This window comes from Polypterus senegalus, chromosome 6 (assembly GCF_016835505.1).
Source record: "Polypterus senegalus isolate Bchr_013 chromosome 6, ASM1683550v1, whole genome shotgun sequence".
Taxonomy (NCBI): Eukaryota; Metazoa; Chordata; class Cladistia; order Polypteriformes; family Polypteridae; genus Polypterus; species Polypterus senegalus.
The window spans coordinates 120,124,190-120,144,611 of NC_053159.1; the positions used below are offsets into that span (position 1 = coordinate 120,124,190).

General features: G+C 37.4%; 1 protein-coding gene across 1 annotated transcript in view; it reads left to right on the top strand.

The window, feature by feature from the left end:
- The window catches only part of caln1 (calneuron 1), a 323,053-nt gene that overhangs the window by 71,308 nt on the left and 231,323 nt on the right, over positions 1-20,422 (top strand). Inside the window, exon 3 of the mRNA XM_039756994.1 lies at positions 18,057-18,200. Within this exon, the coding sequence (XP_039612928.1) occupies positions 18,057-18,200 (144 nt within the window). The remainder of the gene's footprint in view (positions 1-18,056; positions 18,201-20,422) is intronic.

Genomic DNA, 20,422 nt, shown 5'->3' on the forward strand with positions numbered 1-20,422 from the left:
TAGATCTTGATCTTTGTTTGTCCGTGAATTCCACGCATGCGTAGACCACCTTCCAGTTTAGTACGTTGTTGTTACTCACGGATGTCAACAATGTGCCGGAATAATGAAAGGGGTGGTGGACAGTGTTACGCTGGTTAGCTCCTGAGGCCTGGTTAGAGAATGAGATTGCCGAAGATAAAAGTTATGTGCCTCCGTACATATGAATGAAAGAAAGACAGTGGGTAAAATGAATGACAGCGTAACAGCACGTTCCGGAAATGATTATTGTTACGTTGTAGCCGGTGAGTGCTGTGCGTCTGACAGTTGTACCGTGGCTTGCTCACATGCCAGTGAAGTGATCCCCATTTATGCTTTAAAGAGCCTCGATACCTATGTGTCCCCCTTTTATAACCATTGCTCCGTGTATATTGCCTTACTGTTTGGATTGCCACAAAGCAACCTGCGTGACTGGAGAATGGTTGAGAAGAGATCATGAGAGGAAACAATAACGTCGTGAAAACAAGATGGACTGTGAATGGACAGAAGCAGAAATGCTCCTACACCACCACATAATTACGATTCGGACAGTGATTCCGAGTAGGCCGTTCCTATCGAATCAATATCCAAGGGTTTTCTTTTGTAGTTTTGTTTCCCTTATAAAAAATCTTAATGCTGTGCGACGAAGTCAGCTGGCAGCCGCGTTTAAACAGGGAGCCCATCACAGACAACTTTTACACGTGCAACGTAGTTGGGCATAGTATATATATATATATATATATATATATATATATATATATATATATGTATATATATATATATGTATATATGTATATATCTTGCGGTCTACAGGGGGTGCACCAGCTCCCAAAACCCAACACAGGCAGACTTGAGGCACAAGTCCAACACAACACATGGCTTTTATTCAGCTGTAGGAAACTCTTTCCAACAGGTTCCCACCTGCCCAGCACAGTGCAAATAAGAATAATAGTATACAAATGAAGCACACAGCTCATTGTCTTTCTCTCTGTGTCTTCCATCTCTCTTTCTCTCTCACAGTCTTCACTCCTGCTCCTGATGCTTCTCTAGCAAGCATCATCTTCTCCTTCCCAGTTCTGGTTCCTGGAATGAAGGCATAGGGCTTGTCTTATGCTGCACCTGGGAGTATTTCAGTGCCCCATTAGTGTGTTCTGGAAGCACTTCCCCACATCACCCCCTGGCTGCATCCAGAAAACCCAACAGGGCTGTGCTGAACTCCAACTCCCATAAAGCCCTGTGGGAACCTGCAGTGCTGTAGCAACCCAGGGGTGCTGCCATCTTGTGCTCTGGGGGTGGTAATGCCCTGTACATGTAGTCCCTCTCGGTCCTACTGTTACAGAGACATCCTGGACAAGTAAGGGCCCTGGCCATCCTCTGCCACTATTATATATATTATTTATATATAATATAGTGTGATGGTAGTATACCCATCACTAGGCCCTTGGCCAGCTCCAGTGAGCCAGAAGCCCAGTAGTGCCCACTAATTAGCTAAAAAAATATAGTGTGCTCTTAGAAAGGTGCATTGTTAAAAAAAATAAAATTTACTCTACATCTATGAGACACTTTTCCATTAATGCTTGTCTGCAGCGAGACCCAGTTTTTTTTAGATTTGATGAAAATGCACTTACCTGCTTGGCAGAGTCCTCTCCTTCAGAGGACTAGTTGGTTTGGGGTCAGTTGGTGGGAAGTTGTTCATCTTGTATAAGAGGATCTTCTTACTTCCTATATGCTGCAAAAAGCCATCAAACAGTTGAATTCGCACATGGAAGAGTGGTCAAACTGAAAAGGTGGAGAGCAGTCACAGTGCAGGAGGTTGTAGAAGTTTTGAATTAGTTGTTCTTGGATTATTTTTTTTTTTTGGAGGTTTAAGTATAATACTGGGGTTGGGTGAAATGTGATTTAAGTTAGTTTGTGTATAGTAGTAAAGTGATCATCAGGGAATGGATTCCCCCTTTTTTCATGTATGGTTCTATTGCCTTATGGCGAGCAGGGTGGTGTAGTTCAAAAAGCCACTGTGCCATTAGTTGAAGACTGTCTGTGGTGCTATAATTGTTGCTATTGTGTACATTGTGAAGTTTATTACCATGGTTTTGGCTGTTTAAAAGGAGTTTTTCAGCCTTATTAAGCCAGGGTGCCTCCTAGTTAGTGGGTGAGCTTAAGCACTGGTTTGAATTATATATTTTTGGTTGGTACCGAGCCAGTTGATCAATTATCAAAATTAATTTTTCATTATTATTATGTTTTTCTTATTTAGCAGCATTGGAGTATATGTTTTTATGGAGTTCTTGCCTGTAACTACAGACATTGAAAGGTTTATTTATTTATTTATTTATTTATGTATTTATTTGTTTATGTATTTATTTATTCATTTATTTTTCTCTTTCTGAGACAACTATTTTGTTTTTTTGCTTGATTGTAGCACATTATTTTTACGGATGGTTACCTTTTTATTGCAACTTTTCTTGTTGATCAATTTTTTTCTCACCAACAAATACTGTATTGTGACTGCTCATACAATAAACATCTATGACTTTGGTTTATAACTACCTTGTGGTTCATTTGTGTTTTGGGTCATCTTGAGTGCTGTCTGGTTAAACTACTAGCGGGCACTAATTCATGCCAGTCTCTCCTGACATGTATGCACTGTAGTATTATCCATCAAACATTATATTTAGTGGTTTTAACTTATAAAATTCAGTTACTTCATTATAGGAGTATGTGATACACAGATAAGACACTGGTAGATATTTGTCAACTGGTAGAAATTTTCATGTATCATTTTTACTGTGGCTGCCTTTGTTACTTGTCCCCCTGACACAGTGTAGCATGTGCCGGTAACTGTAGAAAGTCAAAACAGGCTTCAAATTACTAAACCACATTTAAGTAGCATGTAGCCTAAAACAGTTAGTGTTTTTGTTTCAGTGAATGAATATATATATATAAACATGTGCATTGCTGAAAAGACATGCTATCATGTGTGAAAAGGCGCTATATAGGCACCCGACCCAACACAGACTGGACACCAAGGCACACGTAAAAATAAAACAAAGATTTATTTTTCTTCACCTGTGGGGCACTTCTTCCTCATGTCCCACAGGCACAGCACAGTCCCAACAGCAGTCCAAATACCGAAATAAAGCACACCGCACTCTTCTTTTCCTTCATCACCACTCCTTCCAGGCAACCTCGTCCTCCTCCTCCCAACTCTGGCTCCTTGAGTGGTGGCTGCAGGCTCCTCTTATAGCCCACCCGGGTGTGGCTGCATCACAGCCCAGACAGGCTCGTTAAGCTCCCCTTATCGGTGGCCACAGAGCCCAAAAGGCATGAGCTCCGGTGTTCCATGATTGTGGCCCCGATTCTGCCCAAGGGTGCTGCCACCAAGTGTTCTGGGGAACATAATGAGCCACTCAAGGCAGCTTCCCCAGATTCAGTGCCAAAGAGGCGTCCCGGCAGGGCATGGGTCCCGGCCATCCGTCACACATGTTATAATAATAATGTGCCTGGACAACATAATCAAGTGGCAATATTGCACCGGCTTCTTTGGTTTCATTAATGTTAATTTGTTAAAATCTGTATTTTGGATTGTTATTGTAGTGACTTGACCTGAAAGAGAACAGGCAGGTGAAACTCTGCAGCGGGATGGGCAGAGCCATGTGTGCTGAAGGGACTTAAATGGAGGTTCGATTGAATAGTGTGACAGGTCAGACTGTTTGACCCAGTAATGAAAAAATGGCGGCTGCTGAGGAACAAAGTCCATTGAGGAAAGTGATCTCCTTCAGCAAGTTTTTCTTCAACACTATTTGGCTTTTGTAGTTACTTAATGGATGACATTATTGTCTCCAGCAAGGAGTGTGGAGCGTTAGCTCCATGAATGGACAACGTTCAATGCTGGGAAATTCAGTGTGGAAGGGCAGTTGTGCTTACAGTAACACCTAAAAATAAAAAGATGCTGAAATAACTACAACAATAGTAAAAAATAATCACAACTCAAATAGTAAATTTATACTTAGTTTATCATTCAGTGTGCAATCCATGTAAACTCAGCTGGTAGAATCCTATTGAATATTGGCATGGTGAATGCTGCTGTAGCTGCTAGGATGCTTGCTTTCTCTTTGTGCCTTTCAAGTTACAAAGGACCACATTTCAAATTTTAAAAGGAAGTTGTGGTGCTCCAGCTGACCAGGCTTAAGCAGTTTTGAACCGATCAATATTTAACAGGGAACAATGTCCCCTTTTGCTGAAAATCTCTGGGAACATGTTGGCAGAGCCTAACAAATACTTTTCTCAAAGACTGACAAAGCATAATAGTCAAAGTAAAAAACAAAAATATTTAAATAAAAATGAAAAGCAAGGTAATCTTAGAAATTAAATTTATATACATCAAGTCAAGTATATAGTCATGTGTATATGGTACAGTACAATGAAATTCTTACTTGCTTGTTTCCTCAGAACAGTTTACAAAAATAAAACACATTTGTATAGGAAAGAATAATATTTCATAATCAGTTAATATGCATGACTTAAGTTAGGTAGACTTAATTATCCCAGAGGGAAATTTGTTAATTGAGTGCAAAGTTTATTAAATAAATGGACCACAATTACATAACTGAATTTCATTGCTGCCTACAATTACTTTTATGATTAATACCAAACTAAAGTAAGCTTTACTGTTAGGTTTATTGGTGACTCTTAGTTGGACCACTTCTCTGTGATGGGCTGTCACCATACAGTGCATCCGGAAAGTATTCACAGCGCATCACTTTTTCCACATTTTGTTATGTTACAGCCTTATTCCAAAATAGATTAAATTCATTTTTTTCCTCAGAATTCTACATACAACACACCATAATGACAATGTGAAAAACGTTTACTTGAGGTTTTTGCAAATTTATTAAAAATAAAAAAATTGAGAAAGGAAATATATAAATTGAGAAATTGTATATAGGAATGTGTCATGCTTTATGCTTAATGCTGACTCTCCACACTTTTAAGATGGGTTGTCTATTTCCAAAATAAGATTAATAGCAATGACTGATCAAATCAGTTATTTAACTGAAAAAGGATTTGCACATTTCTTGGTTTCACATATTGTATATCACATATTCACCATGAAAGTGGGCTATGCTTTTTTCAATAATAAAAATAAATAAATAAATAGATATATAGATACATTTATAATCTATACTAATAAAAGGCAAAGCCCTCACTGACTGACTGACTGACTCACTGACTCACTGACTGACTGACTCACTCACTGACTCATCACTAATTCTCCAAGTTCCCGTGTAGGTAGAAGGCTGAAATTTGGCAGGCTCATTCCTTACAGCTTACTTACAAAAGTTGGGCAGGTTTCATTTCGAAATTCTACACGTAATGGTCATAACAGGAAGCTATTTTTCTCCATATACTGTAATGGAGTTGAGCTGGATGGCCGTGGGGGGCAAAGTTTCATGTGACATCATCACGCCGTCCACGTAATCACGTGAACTGACTATCAACACAGTACGTAGAAAACCAGGAAGAGCTCAAAAAAGCGCTGAACAAAACATGCATTATATAATTGAGAAGGCAGCGAAACAATAAGAAGCGAGCGACTGACATATACAACCATATTCATGAGTGCAGCTACTTCGGAAACAAAGCACGTTGTAACCCTAAAGTTTAAATTAAGTACATAGACAGGCTGCTGTTGGCGTTTGTAATTTAGTGCCTGCCCATATAAGGCCGTCCGTCAGCGGCAATCCAATAGCAAACTGCCACGGGTAAATATTCACGTGTGAAGGACTGTGCTTATGCAGAGGAAGATGAGATGGTCAGGGTGGTGTTTGGCACAAACTCAGCGAAACTGCGAGAGAAACTTTTAAGTGCCGGGTCTTAACTAACATTACATACAGCCATGGACATCACACGAGATGGCACCAGCACAGCTGGGAACCTTCGATGCAAGAACACCAAGTGGCTCACGTGAACTGACGCAGTTCACAGACAAAAAGCAACAGTTCCAAAGAGTGCTGAACAAAAACCGAATTACACAATTGAGAAGGCAGCAAAAAAATATGAAGCGTCTGATACATACAAGCATATTCATAAGTGCAGCTACTGCAGAAACAAAGCACACGGTGGAAAAAGTCAATGTCCCGCTAAAGGAAGACAGTGTAAAAAAAAAAACCCGTGCATGCAGTGTGTCACATCTCAGATAAAGAGGAAGACAAGCTGTTTATTGATGCAGTAAGAAACGAATCGATGAATGAAACCTCTTATCTTTACAACGATTGACAAACACGGAATGTAACTTGAACACATCCTACAAATACGAACTTGATTGAAAGAAATAATGATAATCAAATCCTTGATGACAGCAACACTCAATAACACTCACAAAACAATTACTGTATATTGACAATCATGTTACGTTATTTTTAAAATGTTCCCTTTTCTTTTCATAACTTTTTTAACACACTACTTCTCCGCTGCGAATATATATATATACCCCGATCTACATACTGTCAAATAGACAAGCCACACACCATGGCACAATTGCTCTAGCGCTGACATCTGAGGTTCAATTCCTGAGAGGGGATGCACTATGTACGCGCGCTTTCCGATTCATTTTACCCTCGCATCTCCTTGGTTTGGGACATATGAAAAAATAGGCGGATAACGCAGAATCATGTTACGCTATTTTTAAAATGTTTACTTTTCTTAGCACAAGCACAGCTGAGAAGCTTTGATACATGTACTCCATAACGCATTAAAAAAATAACGCATTTAATCACACTTTCAATTCCAAGCAAAGGGGAAGTTTTGTCAATGCATGATTTCCTGGTACATCAATTACACTGATGCACACATCACAGCTACAAAAATGTTAGAGTCGGAATAAAGCGCGTTGCTACGACTGATCGGAGGAAAATTTAATTTCAAAAGACTAACCGAGCGAAGCCTTGATAAAAGCATGCTTTTGTGCACACTGAAAAGCAAGCAAAATTAGATGCATTACAGAAAGCGGACTTTGTGGCTCTTACTGGGGATCATTGGACTTCCATGACCGTTAGTAATTCTAATTACATCTAATTACAAAATGTTCAATGATCACACTGTTTTAGCCTAATGTACAAAATAATTTTGGCTGAAGTTACTCTGAGTTTAAAGATTAAGTTAGTCAAATTACCTTTTATGTGTCTGACTTATTTTTTTAAGAAGAAAAACTGCACTTTATGTTGAAATTTTGGTTATTATTATTTAAAGACAATACCATTCTGAAAATGTACTTAAAGTAATTAAACTACCACTTTATTTTTAAGTCTGCCCAATTTTAACCAGGGATGATATTTTTGTTTCTGTTTTGAATTCAAATGCAGTTTAAAAGCATTTTTTTTCAGAAATTAAAACAGCTTGAGTTTACAATATTCATGTCCATGTCTATTATTTGATTCTATTGCCCACTAAAACCCTTTTAAATTAAAAAAAAACATTTGCGATTTGGGGCAAATTTACGTGTGCGATTACATACGATTAATCAAGATTATTTCTTACACAGTCTCTAATTAATTGGATTAATTTTTTTAATCGAGTCCCACCCCTAATATATATATGTAGATATATATATGTAGATTTGTATATATATGTGTATATACAGTATATATGTAGATATGTATATGTGTATATATGTATATATGTGTGTGTGTGTATATATATGTGTATATATGTATATATATATTTATATGTGTATATGTATATACTGTATATGTATATCTATACTAATAAAAGGCAAAGCCCTCACTCACTCACTCACTCACTCACTCACTCACTCACTCACTCACTCACTCACTGACTCATCACTAATTCTCCAACTTCCCGTGTGGGTGGAAGGCTGAAATTTGGCAGGTTCATTCCTTACAGCTTCCTTAAAAAGTTGGGCAGGTTTTATATCGAAATTCTACACGTAATGGTCATAACTGGAAGCTGTTTTTCTCCATTTACTGTAATGGAGATGAGCTTCAACGCAGTGGGGGCGGAGTTTCGTGTGACATCATCACGCCTCCCCCGTAATCACGCAAGCGCTTAAGAAAACATGCATTATATAATTGAGAAGGCAGCGAAACAATAAGAAGCGAGCGAGTGACATATACAACCATATTCATGAGTTCTGCTACTTCGGAAACAAAGCACGATGTAAACCTACACTTTAAATTAAGTTCATAGACAGGCTGCCGCTGGCGTTTGTAATTTAGTGCCCACCCATATAAGGCCGTCCGTCAGCGGCAATCCAATAGCAAACTGCCACGGGTAAATATTCACGGGTGAAGGACTGTGCTTATGGAGAGGAAGATGAGATGGTCAGGGTGGTGTTTGACACAAACTCAGCGAAACTGCGAGAGAAAGTTTTAAGTGCCAGGACTAAGGTAACATTAAATACAGCTATGGACATCACACGAGATGGCACCAGCACAGCTGGGAACCTTCGATGCATGTACACCGAGTGGCTCACGTGAACTGACGCAGTGCACAGATAGAAAGCAACAGTTCCAAAGAGCGCTGAACAAAAACCGAATTACACAATTGAAAAGGCAGCAAAAAATATGAAGCGTCTGATAAGCATATTCATAAATCCAGCTACTGCGGAAACAAAGCACACGGTGGAAAAGTCAATGTCCCGCTAAAGGAAGACAGTGTAAAAACCCGTGCATGCAGTGTGTCAGGTCTCAGATAAAGAAGAAGACGAGCTGTTTATTGATGCAGTAAGAAACGAATCGATGAATGAAACCTGTCATCTTTACAACGATTGACAAACACGGAATGTAACTTGAACACAACACATCCTACAAATACGAACCTGATTGAAAGAAATAATGATAATCAAATCCTTGATGACAGCAACACTCAGTAACACTCACAAAACAAATACTGTATATTGACAGTCATGTTACGTTATTTTTAAAATGTTCCCTTTTCTTTTCTACCTTTTTAACACACTACTTCTCCGTGCGATACGCGTATATATATATATATGTATATATATATACCGATCTACATACTCGAATAATGGATACTTTATTCGCCATCAATGATTGTTTTGGTAAAGCTATACTCAGTGTATTCATTAGATGAACGGTAAAAAAGTAAGAGCGAGGGGAGGATGACTCATTGAGGCATGCAGGCTGTAGTGCACGTCAACTCTATCTGAATTGCGCGATCACATTTGAAAAAATATATCTTTTTTAAATTCTATTTAGTCCATATGTGTCAAACTCAAGGGCCGCGGGCCACATCCGGCCCGGCGTCTAATTATATCCGCCCGAGATCATTTTATATACTGTATTATTGTTATTAATGGCCCGGGTATATGAAGCGCTGGTAACACAATAAACTACAGATCCCATAATGCAGCGCTTCAGCTGCCTTGCCGAACACTTACCGCGTTAATCAAGTCTACCTTATGATGCTGCAAGTTATTGCGGCTAGAGTTATTGCGCACTGAGTTTGCACGGCGCTTTGGTGACTTTGAAGAACAAAAAGTCCGTCTACATGCGGCTCGAACCTTGTGCATGTTTGGTAGCACATATCTGTGTGAGAAGCTCTTCTCAGTGATAAAGACTAACAAAACAGCACACAGGAGTCGCCTCACTGATGAGCACCTGCAATCCATCCGAGAATCTCCACAACAGAGAACCTCACACCAAACAGAAACGAACTTGTGGCCAAAAAAAGATGCCAGGCGTCCAGCTCTAAAATGACATATGAGCAAAGACAACTGAATGATTTGATTTGTTATTGCACGTAAGAGCGGGAGTCAACCGTTTTAACAAACAGCGTATTGCACTGATACGAAATAGCTGTGTGTGTATATATGTAGATATGTATGTATATGTATATATATGTTTATATATGTGTGTGTGTATATATGTAGATATATATATGTATGTATATATGTGTATATGTATAGATATGTATATATATATATGTTTATGTGTGTGTGTGTAAATATATATATATATATATATATATATATATATATATATATATATATATATATATGACAACAACACTCATCACTCACAACAGTGACAAAACAATTACATTGACAATCAGGTTACATTATTTTCAAAATGTTTCCTTTTATTTTTATTGCTTCTTTAACACACTACTTCTCCGCTGCGAAGCGCGGGTATTTTGCTAGTGTATGTATATATGTATGTGTGTATATATATATATGTATATATGTATAACTGTGCATATATATGTGTATATATGTATATATGTTGTAATGGATGGCCGTCCATTTATCTCGGCCAATACCCCCAAGCCGCCAGGTGGAGCCCTCCTTGCAGCGTGGAGGTCCCCAGAAGACCAGCAGGGCATCATGGACATTGGACTTTTTATGCAAAGCCCTGCTGGATGCCGTGGGGGCCACAGGAGGGAGCTGCAGGGAGGACCGAGGGTTTCTTTGTGCCCTGTGACCCGGAGGTTCGTCACAGGAAGAGCGACGGACTTCCGGGTTGAAGAAAGGGACTATTTACCCTGACCCGGAAGGAATAAGGACTTGTGGACTATTGGGCAGAAACACTTCCGGGTCAGGAGGTATAAAAGGACTATGGGAACTCCCAGACAACGAGCTGAGCTGGGTGGAAGGGTGGCAACGCGTCTGGGAGCTGGAGGATTGTATTATTGGGATTTATTGGTGATTTATGAGTATTGTGGAGGAGAGTGTGCTTTGTACACTGTGGGAGAAAAATAAAGTCAACTTGAGGACTTTTACCTGGTGTCTGGAGTCGTGGACAGGGGTTCAAGGGAGCGAGAGCGCCCCCCTATCGTTCACAATATATATATATATATATATATATATATATATATATATATATATGCCAGCAACACTCATGACAATGACAAAACAATTACATTGTCAATCATGTTACGTTATTATTAAAATGTTTCCTTTTCTTTTTACTTCTCTGCTGCTGGTATATTTTGCTATATATATATACATATATATACATATATATGTATATATATATATATATATATATATATATATATAGATAGATAGATAGATAGATATGACAACAACACTCATATCAATGACAAAACAATTACATTAACAATCATCTTACGTTATTTTTAAAATGTTTCCTTTTCTTTTTCATAACTGCTTTAACACACTACTTCTCCGCTGCGGAGCGCGGGTATTCTGCTAGTAATAATAATAAAACAAAGAAGAATAGTAATACCACTACTAATAATAATAATGAATTTCATTTATATAACACCATTCCCATCTTCTAGTGTTAAGTGCATGCTTATTTTATGGTGTTATGCAGCTTTAATTAAATTGCTTAACTTTTCATCCTGAATTAATTTTATACCCATATATAATATAAAGGCTATTTTAATATGTATTGCTTTATTTAACTAGGTGAACAATGAGATTTTCTAGTATTTTAGATATTAGGCAATATCATTTAGGGTAATCTAAAACTAAAGTTTTAGTGATAGGTAGCAGGCAAACAAAGCACGCAGTCCTGCAAAGGCATACTAGAATACCGCATATCGACAGTGTGACTTCCCTCATTGTTCCTGTTCCTTTTGGCAGTAAACATGGTTAAACTGAGCTAAGATTATGTCAGTATGCTGACATTTCTTAACTACAATGCATATATTTTAGAAATAAAGACAACTGAAAAATAATTGAGCATTTATTTCAGATAACTATTAAGTAAATATTCTTTCTTTGATCATTTATGAAATTTTCCCCAGAAAATTATTTTAGCTGTATCTAGTATTTTTTTAGTGCATTTTTCAGTTTTACTATAATGTGAACGATTTGAGTTTGTTTCATATTATTGAATGTTATAAAATAATCAAATATCTAATTGCTGAATATGATTTAACAATTTTTGATTGTCTATTAAATGTTTTCACCGAGTCACAGTGGGTATTGCAGTTAGGGAAAAAATTTCTAAGATACCCTTTTCTTTTCTGGGTTTTGGGGATGCAGAGAAATTACTTGGCACTTTCTTCCCCTCTGTGTCATAGAAAACCACCCTTACACACCAAGGTAATTTAGTATTGCTATGATTTTAAACACTGTGGGAAAACTAGCATTTTCTGAGAGAAATCCCTCTAAAAAGGGATCTTAGTCGTAGATAGAGTAAAATGTATGTTGTGTTTAGTGTGCATATTATATCTCCATTTGTAAAATGATAACTCATTGGTATATTTGGGGGTTAGGTTATTTGATTAGAGAGGAAGATTCATTAAACCCATTCATCCTCATATTTATTAGTATTTTTTGTCATGTCCATAATGTAAATTTCTCCTGTTTCAGATCATTCAACAAACATGCAACTTAATCAGACTAAGTAATGACACATCACTGGAAATGATTGACACTTTTTTAAGTTGATTACAACACATTATTTTAAAACTGAAGCCTAACATTTCACTCATTTCAGATACCTAACACAAATTCATCTACTATCAATAAACAAGTATCAGAAGTTCACTGTGAAAGAAATTGCTGTGAGCCATGTTACTATTGGAATCTGAATGCGTACATTTTATTTATTTTTTTTATTTGAGGTAGATTATGAGTAAGGGTTACACTGCAGTAAAGATTTAATTGACTGGTCTAGATTTTGCTCTTTTGAGAAACAGTAATTTACAGCAAATACATTATTGCAATCATTTTGTTAGAGAGACATGGAATTTTTTTTTTAGTAGGAATGATTTTTAGGTTTGTGAATTGATCCCCTTTGTCTCTGTTAAAACAAAGTAATGATTAATGGTTTTCTTGTTAGTATAACTGTATTGGTGAAAACTGTGAAATGAAAAGGTTCATTATAGCGATTGCCCTATTTTTTCCATGTTCCTTTACTTGTATGGGAGGGAAAGAATCAGTTGTTCCGACTGTGATCATCTAGATACTGATTTTATGTTTTGTTATTTCTTTGAATGTTTTTTCTTATGTAAAATTGAATAAAATAATATTTTAATATTTTTATTTGTGAAAGTATTGTTAATACTGTGCCCGTGTCTGTGTTAAGTCTGTATGTTTTGCCTTTAGGCATGTATGTTTGTCCAAGAAACTTTATTTCCTTCAGCTGTCTTCATAGGTGACTCCTAAAGTATTCTGGTATGTGTCTGTTTCATTGTATGCTTACATAGCTAGTTCATTCCTTGAATGTGTTACTAGTGGGCTTCCTGTCATCTGATCATAAAAGAAGGTATAAACACTGAATGTTTGGGTGTTTATTGTCACAAAAAATACATTGAAATGAACTGCATATCATTTACAAGTTTAAAGCACTTGATTGTAATCATTCTGTAACAATATAATGGTGCACAAAATAGCCAATCTGCCCCAACTGTCATGGCTACTTTATGCTTTAGCACTGTTAGAAGACATCACAAACAGAAAAATTAGAAAAGAGCACCTATTTAGCGATCATACTGATTTTTTGTCTCATGATGATGACTGGCTTCTACAATATCCAAGAGCTACCTTCTTGGTTAGCAGTGTACTGTTAGACTACTAGGAAATATACTTGATATAATTTTTATGATGAAATGCATTAAAGTATGTATATTGTATTTTACAGATAAATTGTTAACTTCATTTAAATAATATATACTGTTAGTAAATAAATGTGGCGGCATGGTGGTGCGGTGTTAGCACTATTGCCTCACAGTAAGGGGGTCACGTCCCTGGTGTTCCCTGTGTGGAGTTTGTATGTTTTCGTAGTGGGCTTCCTCTACATGCTTTGGTTTCCCTCCAAACAAATGCAGGTTAGGGGATTTGGTGATGCTAAATTCATCCATCCACCCATCCTAGAAAACATTGTGCATGATGCAGGAACAATCCCTGGTCTGGGGACCAGCTCATCGCAAGGTGAATACAAGCACACACATGCGCTAGTAGCATCAGCTTAGCCTGGCCAAATGCCCAAACCTGCATGCCTTTGGAAGGAAACTGAAGCACGCTGAGGAAACCCACCAGGAAAACATACAAAACTCCAGGCAGGATATGACTATGCTTGGTGCAAAGCAGCAGCGCTACCGCTGCACCACGGTGTCTCCAAGTGTTTAATACATGCTTTAATGCATTTCCTCATGAAAGTGATTTTAAGTATACATCTTAGTATTCTAAAATGTTCAGAGAGCTGTAATATCGTGAATGCAATGTATGTGTGGTGATTGCTGCCTGCAAGCTCTTGTCAGCGTAAGAGAAACCACATTTAAAAAGCATGTAGCAATTAACGAGTGGGTTGGGGAACACATAGAATATGAAGCATTTAATGTGCTACTTTAGTTATGATGGGGTTTGAGAACCTCTAGAAGATTACATTTAGATTTTAAGGAGTTTACGGTGTTCTACTTTAATTTCAAAATAAACAAGTTTAAAGTCGAAATTTTGAGAATGAAGTCAACATTTCGGGAATGAAGTCAACATTTCGACTTTAATCTCGACATAGGCCATTTTTTTCTTCACTGTGTCCCTGTTTTTTTTCTTCTCTTTGGCCCTAATACACTTCCATATGACACTCAGACTGTGGGCTGCGACTTGCCTTTTCACTTCGACTTTGATATCTGACCACTTCTTGTTTATTTTGGACACCATACGACTTTCTGAATTTGAAATTTTGAGTGTCTCTGCAATGCTGTACCACTTCATTAATTTTCTTTTTTTGCTTATACCACTACTTAAGCCACCAAATAGTATGTTTTTCCTTTCCTCCACTTCACTGAGAAGGACCTTCATTTCACATTCTCAGAAATTCCTATGTTCTTTTGCCATTGCCTTTTAACAAAACACTGGATGTAAGAGGCTATTTATATTGTTTTGCATATTCAAATATGTGAACTTCTGGGAGGAATTGGGGTGGGGCTGAAGGCTCGTGCATGTGTGTTAAAATTCATGTTGATTGGGATTTATAAAATGAAAGTGCATGGAACTTTCATTACTCACAGTTTTAGGCATCTGAATTTTTTATGTGTCTCATTTATTTTCTCCTAAAATGTGCCTAATTTACTGTCTGGAACCACATTGCATCTGTCTTTCCATTCTCACAAAGAATGTCCACCATTTATTTTCATGCCTGATGTGTCTGTGAAAACTTTGCGAGTGAGCTCTCATCCATTGCAGCTCTTAACTAATGGCTTGATTGCTCTTGTCCACTATGTGCCACTTTGCATGTTCTCCCTTCTCCGCATTAATTTATGCTGCTTGTGTACTTTGTATTCCACAGTGTGTGAAAAACATTGTGATGCCATTTCAAGTGCGAGTAATTATAAGTGTGACATTTTTTCATTGGTTGTTTTATAGTCGAATGATGAAGACAGACAACATTTCATGCCTGTGAAACAATGTTCATTAATGTCAATAACAGCGGCAGGACAGAATTTATTGAGGTAAAAAGGAAATGCCAAAACAGTTAAGCGCATACTAGAGGAGAGAGACAGTGATTCATACTTGGGTACCAATGTTCAATGTTATTGTTTGTGGCGGTAATAGGTAGGCTTTCATTTAAAAAAAAATACTATCAATCACGTTTTCTGAATAGAATTTCAGACATGCAAAAAATGGGCGTTTAAAGTCCAGCAGTTTAGTAAAATCAATGAAGGACAGGAGTGTGACATTCACACTGATGAAGTAATTAAAGATTTTAAAGGACAATGTCAATTGTAATATTAAGGGTTGTTTGAGTAGGGTTTTCCCCATATTTTTGTGTGTTCGGGTTTGAGTAAATTCCTGCTTTGCAGATTAGGCCATAGAGAAGCCTGAGGCTAGATTTAGAAGGCAAGGCGTCATTTTGGCAGTTTGAGTTTGGAATCTACAGGTAGTAAAGCCTGAGGTTCCATTTGGAGTTTAAGGTCTAATTTTTGCATTTTTTTGTGTATTGTTATGTTTTGTGGCAGAACATCACATCAGTCACATCTTGCTGCCGATGTCCACTGTAGCAATAAAATTTCGGGGTTGCTTCTTCTTCCTTTGCTCATTCTAAAAATGTGTTATTCCTATTCTTATTTGACTGAGCCTACAAGTTAAGGACTTGCAATCAAGCAGTGACAAACTGAGTTGATTTAATTAGTTGCAATAGCAGCTAATTAAGTCAACTTTTAACTTTTTGTCTCTGTATATGGTTTTACCCTGTATCACCACTTGATCTTTCCTGACCTCACCAGTTGTTTGCCTTAATTCTGTGATAGCCAGAAAGCACTTTTTACAAAAAGAGTTGTGGGATTCTGAAACAAACTACTGAGTTATATAGTTGAAGCAAAAACCTTGACAACATTTAAGAAGTATGAGGATCAGCTATTGGGACAGCTTAGCTATTAGCTAAACACGCAAGCTTGATAGAGTAAATGGTTTCCAGTCATTTGTCAAAACTCTTTTGTTCTTATGTATATATTGATATAAATACCCCAAAGGGGTAGACTCAAAGGGGACTCCTTCCTCTTTTATTACTGCAAAGGGGTACACGTGTTTGCGGGCTGGGGAGTGAAGGAGCTATGAGACAAGGGGGTTGATGAGGTGGGGACAGATTTGTTTGTTATTTGTTATTTGTTTCAGTATTGTTTTGGTACTGGTACTGAGGTACCAAAGCTGTCATTGATGCCAAAGTCAAAATTTTAGTACCTTTCCAAACTACTTGTAATCCTCATTGCCATTTATGTCCCCTTGGTATCAATGGCACTTTTTTCTACAGGCACTGCCTGCCATTTTTTTTCTCCCATTGGTTTCTCATATGTTACATTATCCTCTTTTCTTTTTATTTTACCTTTATACTCTTAATTAATAATTAAATTACATTTTTTTAATTAAATAAATTAAAAAATTCTTGGTTATATAAAAAAACTTGTCTTAACATCTTAAAAATTATTCAAATATATTGTCTACTATTTACCAATATGCTTTTCTAGTACAAGTGTTTGTAAATGTAAACATATACAGTACATATGCCTGCACAGTCACTTAAAGTATATATCAAATTAAATTATTCATCACCCATTACTCTTCATTTCAGCCATTGGTCACAAATTAAGCCCTGCATTTGCCTCCCATCTTACTGCTATACATAATATATAGTGACTGCTTATTTCTAATTTTCCCTGGGTACTCCACATTTGTATTTGGAGTTTAAAGGCACACTACCATTAGCTAGAATGACTTATTCTTTGATTAGTTTTGTGGTAGACCTAACAAAATTTTGGATGAAGTGCTCTTGCTGAAATGACTGGATAATGCAGAATGGCAGAAATACTTTTTTTTTCTAAAGTTGTGTGTGCAGAATGCATCTTTAATAACTCTGCAAGTTTTTCAAATTAATGCACCTTTTACTTGTTTTGCTATTGACCTGAAAAGATCTTGACTTGATACTGTCTATTTTTATCCAAACATCTCATGGAGCATTTCAAAAATGTGGATTTTGATTATCCATTAGCATAACCTGGCAATGCAGTTCTTTTCTTGGCAATATTACTGTAAAAGCTTAATGTAGTAATGCCGGGGCAGATGACAATTAAAAATAGCTTTGTGTGGAGTCTTGGGATTAGTTTAAATCTTGCTTTTTCTTTATTAATCAACATGTAATATATGTTTTTAAACAATTGATCTACCTCTTAAGTTTTAAGATGGTTTGAGCACTGGAAATTCATGTGCCTGTCTGAGATTCACTTTATGTTGACATCATTCTGGCTTGTGTGTGAACTTTTAGGGACTAAAACATTTGTAGCCCTATCCAATGTGGCCATACATTCAGATACTTGACCTGTCAGGTTTTTAAATGCGCAGAATATTTGTTGTTGGCTAGAGATGTGCCATAGTATTCTTTAGCCCATTTGTCTTCAAGTCTCAGTGATCAAGATCCATTTGCTCAAAAGAGACTCAAGCTTGACTAAATGTGTAATTCAACATGGCCTGCATTGAAGTATTTACATTTTACAATTCCAAACCTATAAAATCTTTATGGATGTTTGCAATAACAGTCTAACAGTCAAGTGCTCATTAAATTTTTCATTACTTTCCTTTTTTCTTTCTGTAGAAATTCGGGAAGCCTTCCGCGTTCTTGATCGTGATGGCAATGGGTTCATTTCTAAACAGGAACTTGGCATGGCCATGCGCTCTCTGGGGTACATGCCCAGTGAGGTGGAGCTGGCAATCATCATGCAGAGACTGGATATGGATGGTATGTATAAATTAGTATTTGTTCCAGATTTGTTATTGACTGATTGCTTCAAGTTGTCAGTAATCAAAAGCTCTTCTAAAATACTATGGTGTTCATTGGGTTGAAAGGGATTATCCTTCTTAAATATTTTGGGGCTACAATGTTATTGATGCTCAGTTTTATTTATTTATTTATTTTTGTCTGCAGTGGTGACACATGTATGGCTTTATTTTAATAAGTAAAACTCTATGTTTTAATTAATTCAAATCTCACCAGCTGCTAAAACACAGGAACTTCACCATGTGCAAAGTTTTACATCAGTCCCTATCAGAGGAACAATTTAGAAGAGTCTATTCCATCTCATCTTATAACCATCTGTATTATTGTGGGTTTTATGGGACTTCCCATGTCTGTTACTAGGTGGGTCTACTCTCTCAACTTAAGATTAACACACACATGCAGATACACATACACATATAGATCCTATAGACAAAGTCTTAGAAGAACAACTAATTGTCAGTCACCCCTCAATATACTACTTAGAACTCCTTCACATTCATACACAGATATACTGTATTAAATTTAGACAATGGTGATGTCTAAATGCATCACACAATATTCTATAGGAGTCTCTACTTAAGAACTTAATATCACCAGCAATGACAAACATGCAGGTGTCTTCATGATACAATTAAGAGCACAACTCTTTATTAACAAATAATAATATCAAATAGAACAAGAGATGATAGAAAATAAAATTGATAATAAGAATCTGGATATAGTTTTTAGAAAAAGCTTAGGGAAAATATATACAGTATGTTATTCATACGATGCTTTCACTGACGTTCAGTTGAAACAGTCATACGTGTCTCAGTCTCCTTTTCTGATGGTGCCTTCACCAACTCCTATTGTCCTTTTGTCATCATTGTTGTTTTTCTTTTTTGGTCCGTTGGACAAGCCTTATTTATGTTGAAATTCTATGTGGGGCTTTATGACATGTGACATGGCGCTTCATGACATGTGATATTACACACATTTAACTGGGTGGCTGTCAAATTTCTGATAATTTTACACATCTGTTATCAAATGATAAGCTGTCTGTCTGATGGATGACTTTGCTCAAAGTTTCTGAACAGTGATAAAAATCAGCATGGCCCAGGCAGACACGCGGTCCAATCCCACCCTCCAGAAATTACCCTCTGTCTGCCGCAGCCAGGTGTTACGTGGGCGGCCCCTTAGCCTGGTCCAGCCACTCGGGTCCCCAACAATGAGAATCTTCCAAGCTGGATCACCTTCGGGGAAATGCGCCACATGGCTGTAGTGCCGTAACTGATGCTCCCTCACAATGCAGGTATTGTGCCTCATTCGGGAATCCATGAGCAACTGCTCATTCAACACAAAGTCAAACCAATGGTACCCAAGGATTTTCCGGAGAGAAACAGTACCAAAAGAGTCTGGTCTTCGTCTCAGGTCACTGGATAGCGTCCATGTCTCGCAACCATATAGCAAGACAGGAAGCACCAGGACTCTAAAGACTTGAACTTCGTCCTTTTGCATAGATATCGGGAGCGCCACACACCCCTTTCCAGTGACCTCATGACCCCCCAATGCTCTCCCAATCTGTCTACTGACTTCATAGGAAAAGTCACCAGAGACATGAATGTCACTCACTGCCAAGGTAAGTAAACCTCCTGACAAGATCAACACTCTCTCCGTAAACAGCCACACTGCTGATGACTGTGGCCTAGGGGTCATTAAAAGCCTGGATCTTAGTTTTTATTCAGGATACTCGCACGCCCAGACACTCAGACTCCTTACTCAGTCTCTTGAGCACCCCGATTAGAGTCTCCATTGACTCTGTGAAGATCACAGCATCATCAGCAAAGTGTCCTGCAAGTGTCCTGTAAATTTAGTTAATCTTGTTTGAACAAAATGCAATAAAAATATAAGCATTCTATTATTTAAAAACAATTGAAGATCTGACATTCCGGGATACCATCTCACCTGCCTTGACCTGGTGTGTGCTACCATGCTTTAATTTATTCTTTCAGTAAACTAGTCTGCATCATTGCTTGTTTTATGCAACTAATCACTTTATGGATTGGGATTGTTTTTGAACCCAAGTTAATTTCTTCTGTCACCTTGGATCAATCAACTGGTGAAAACTGGTGAAGTGCCCAGTCAATATTAACTAAAGAAAGTAACAACAGAAAGTAAGCTGTCATCGCATCACTGAATCACAC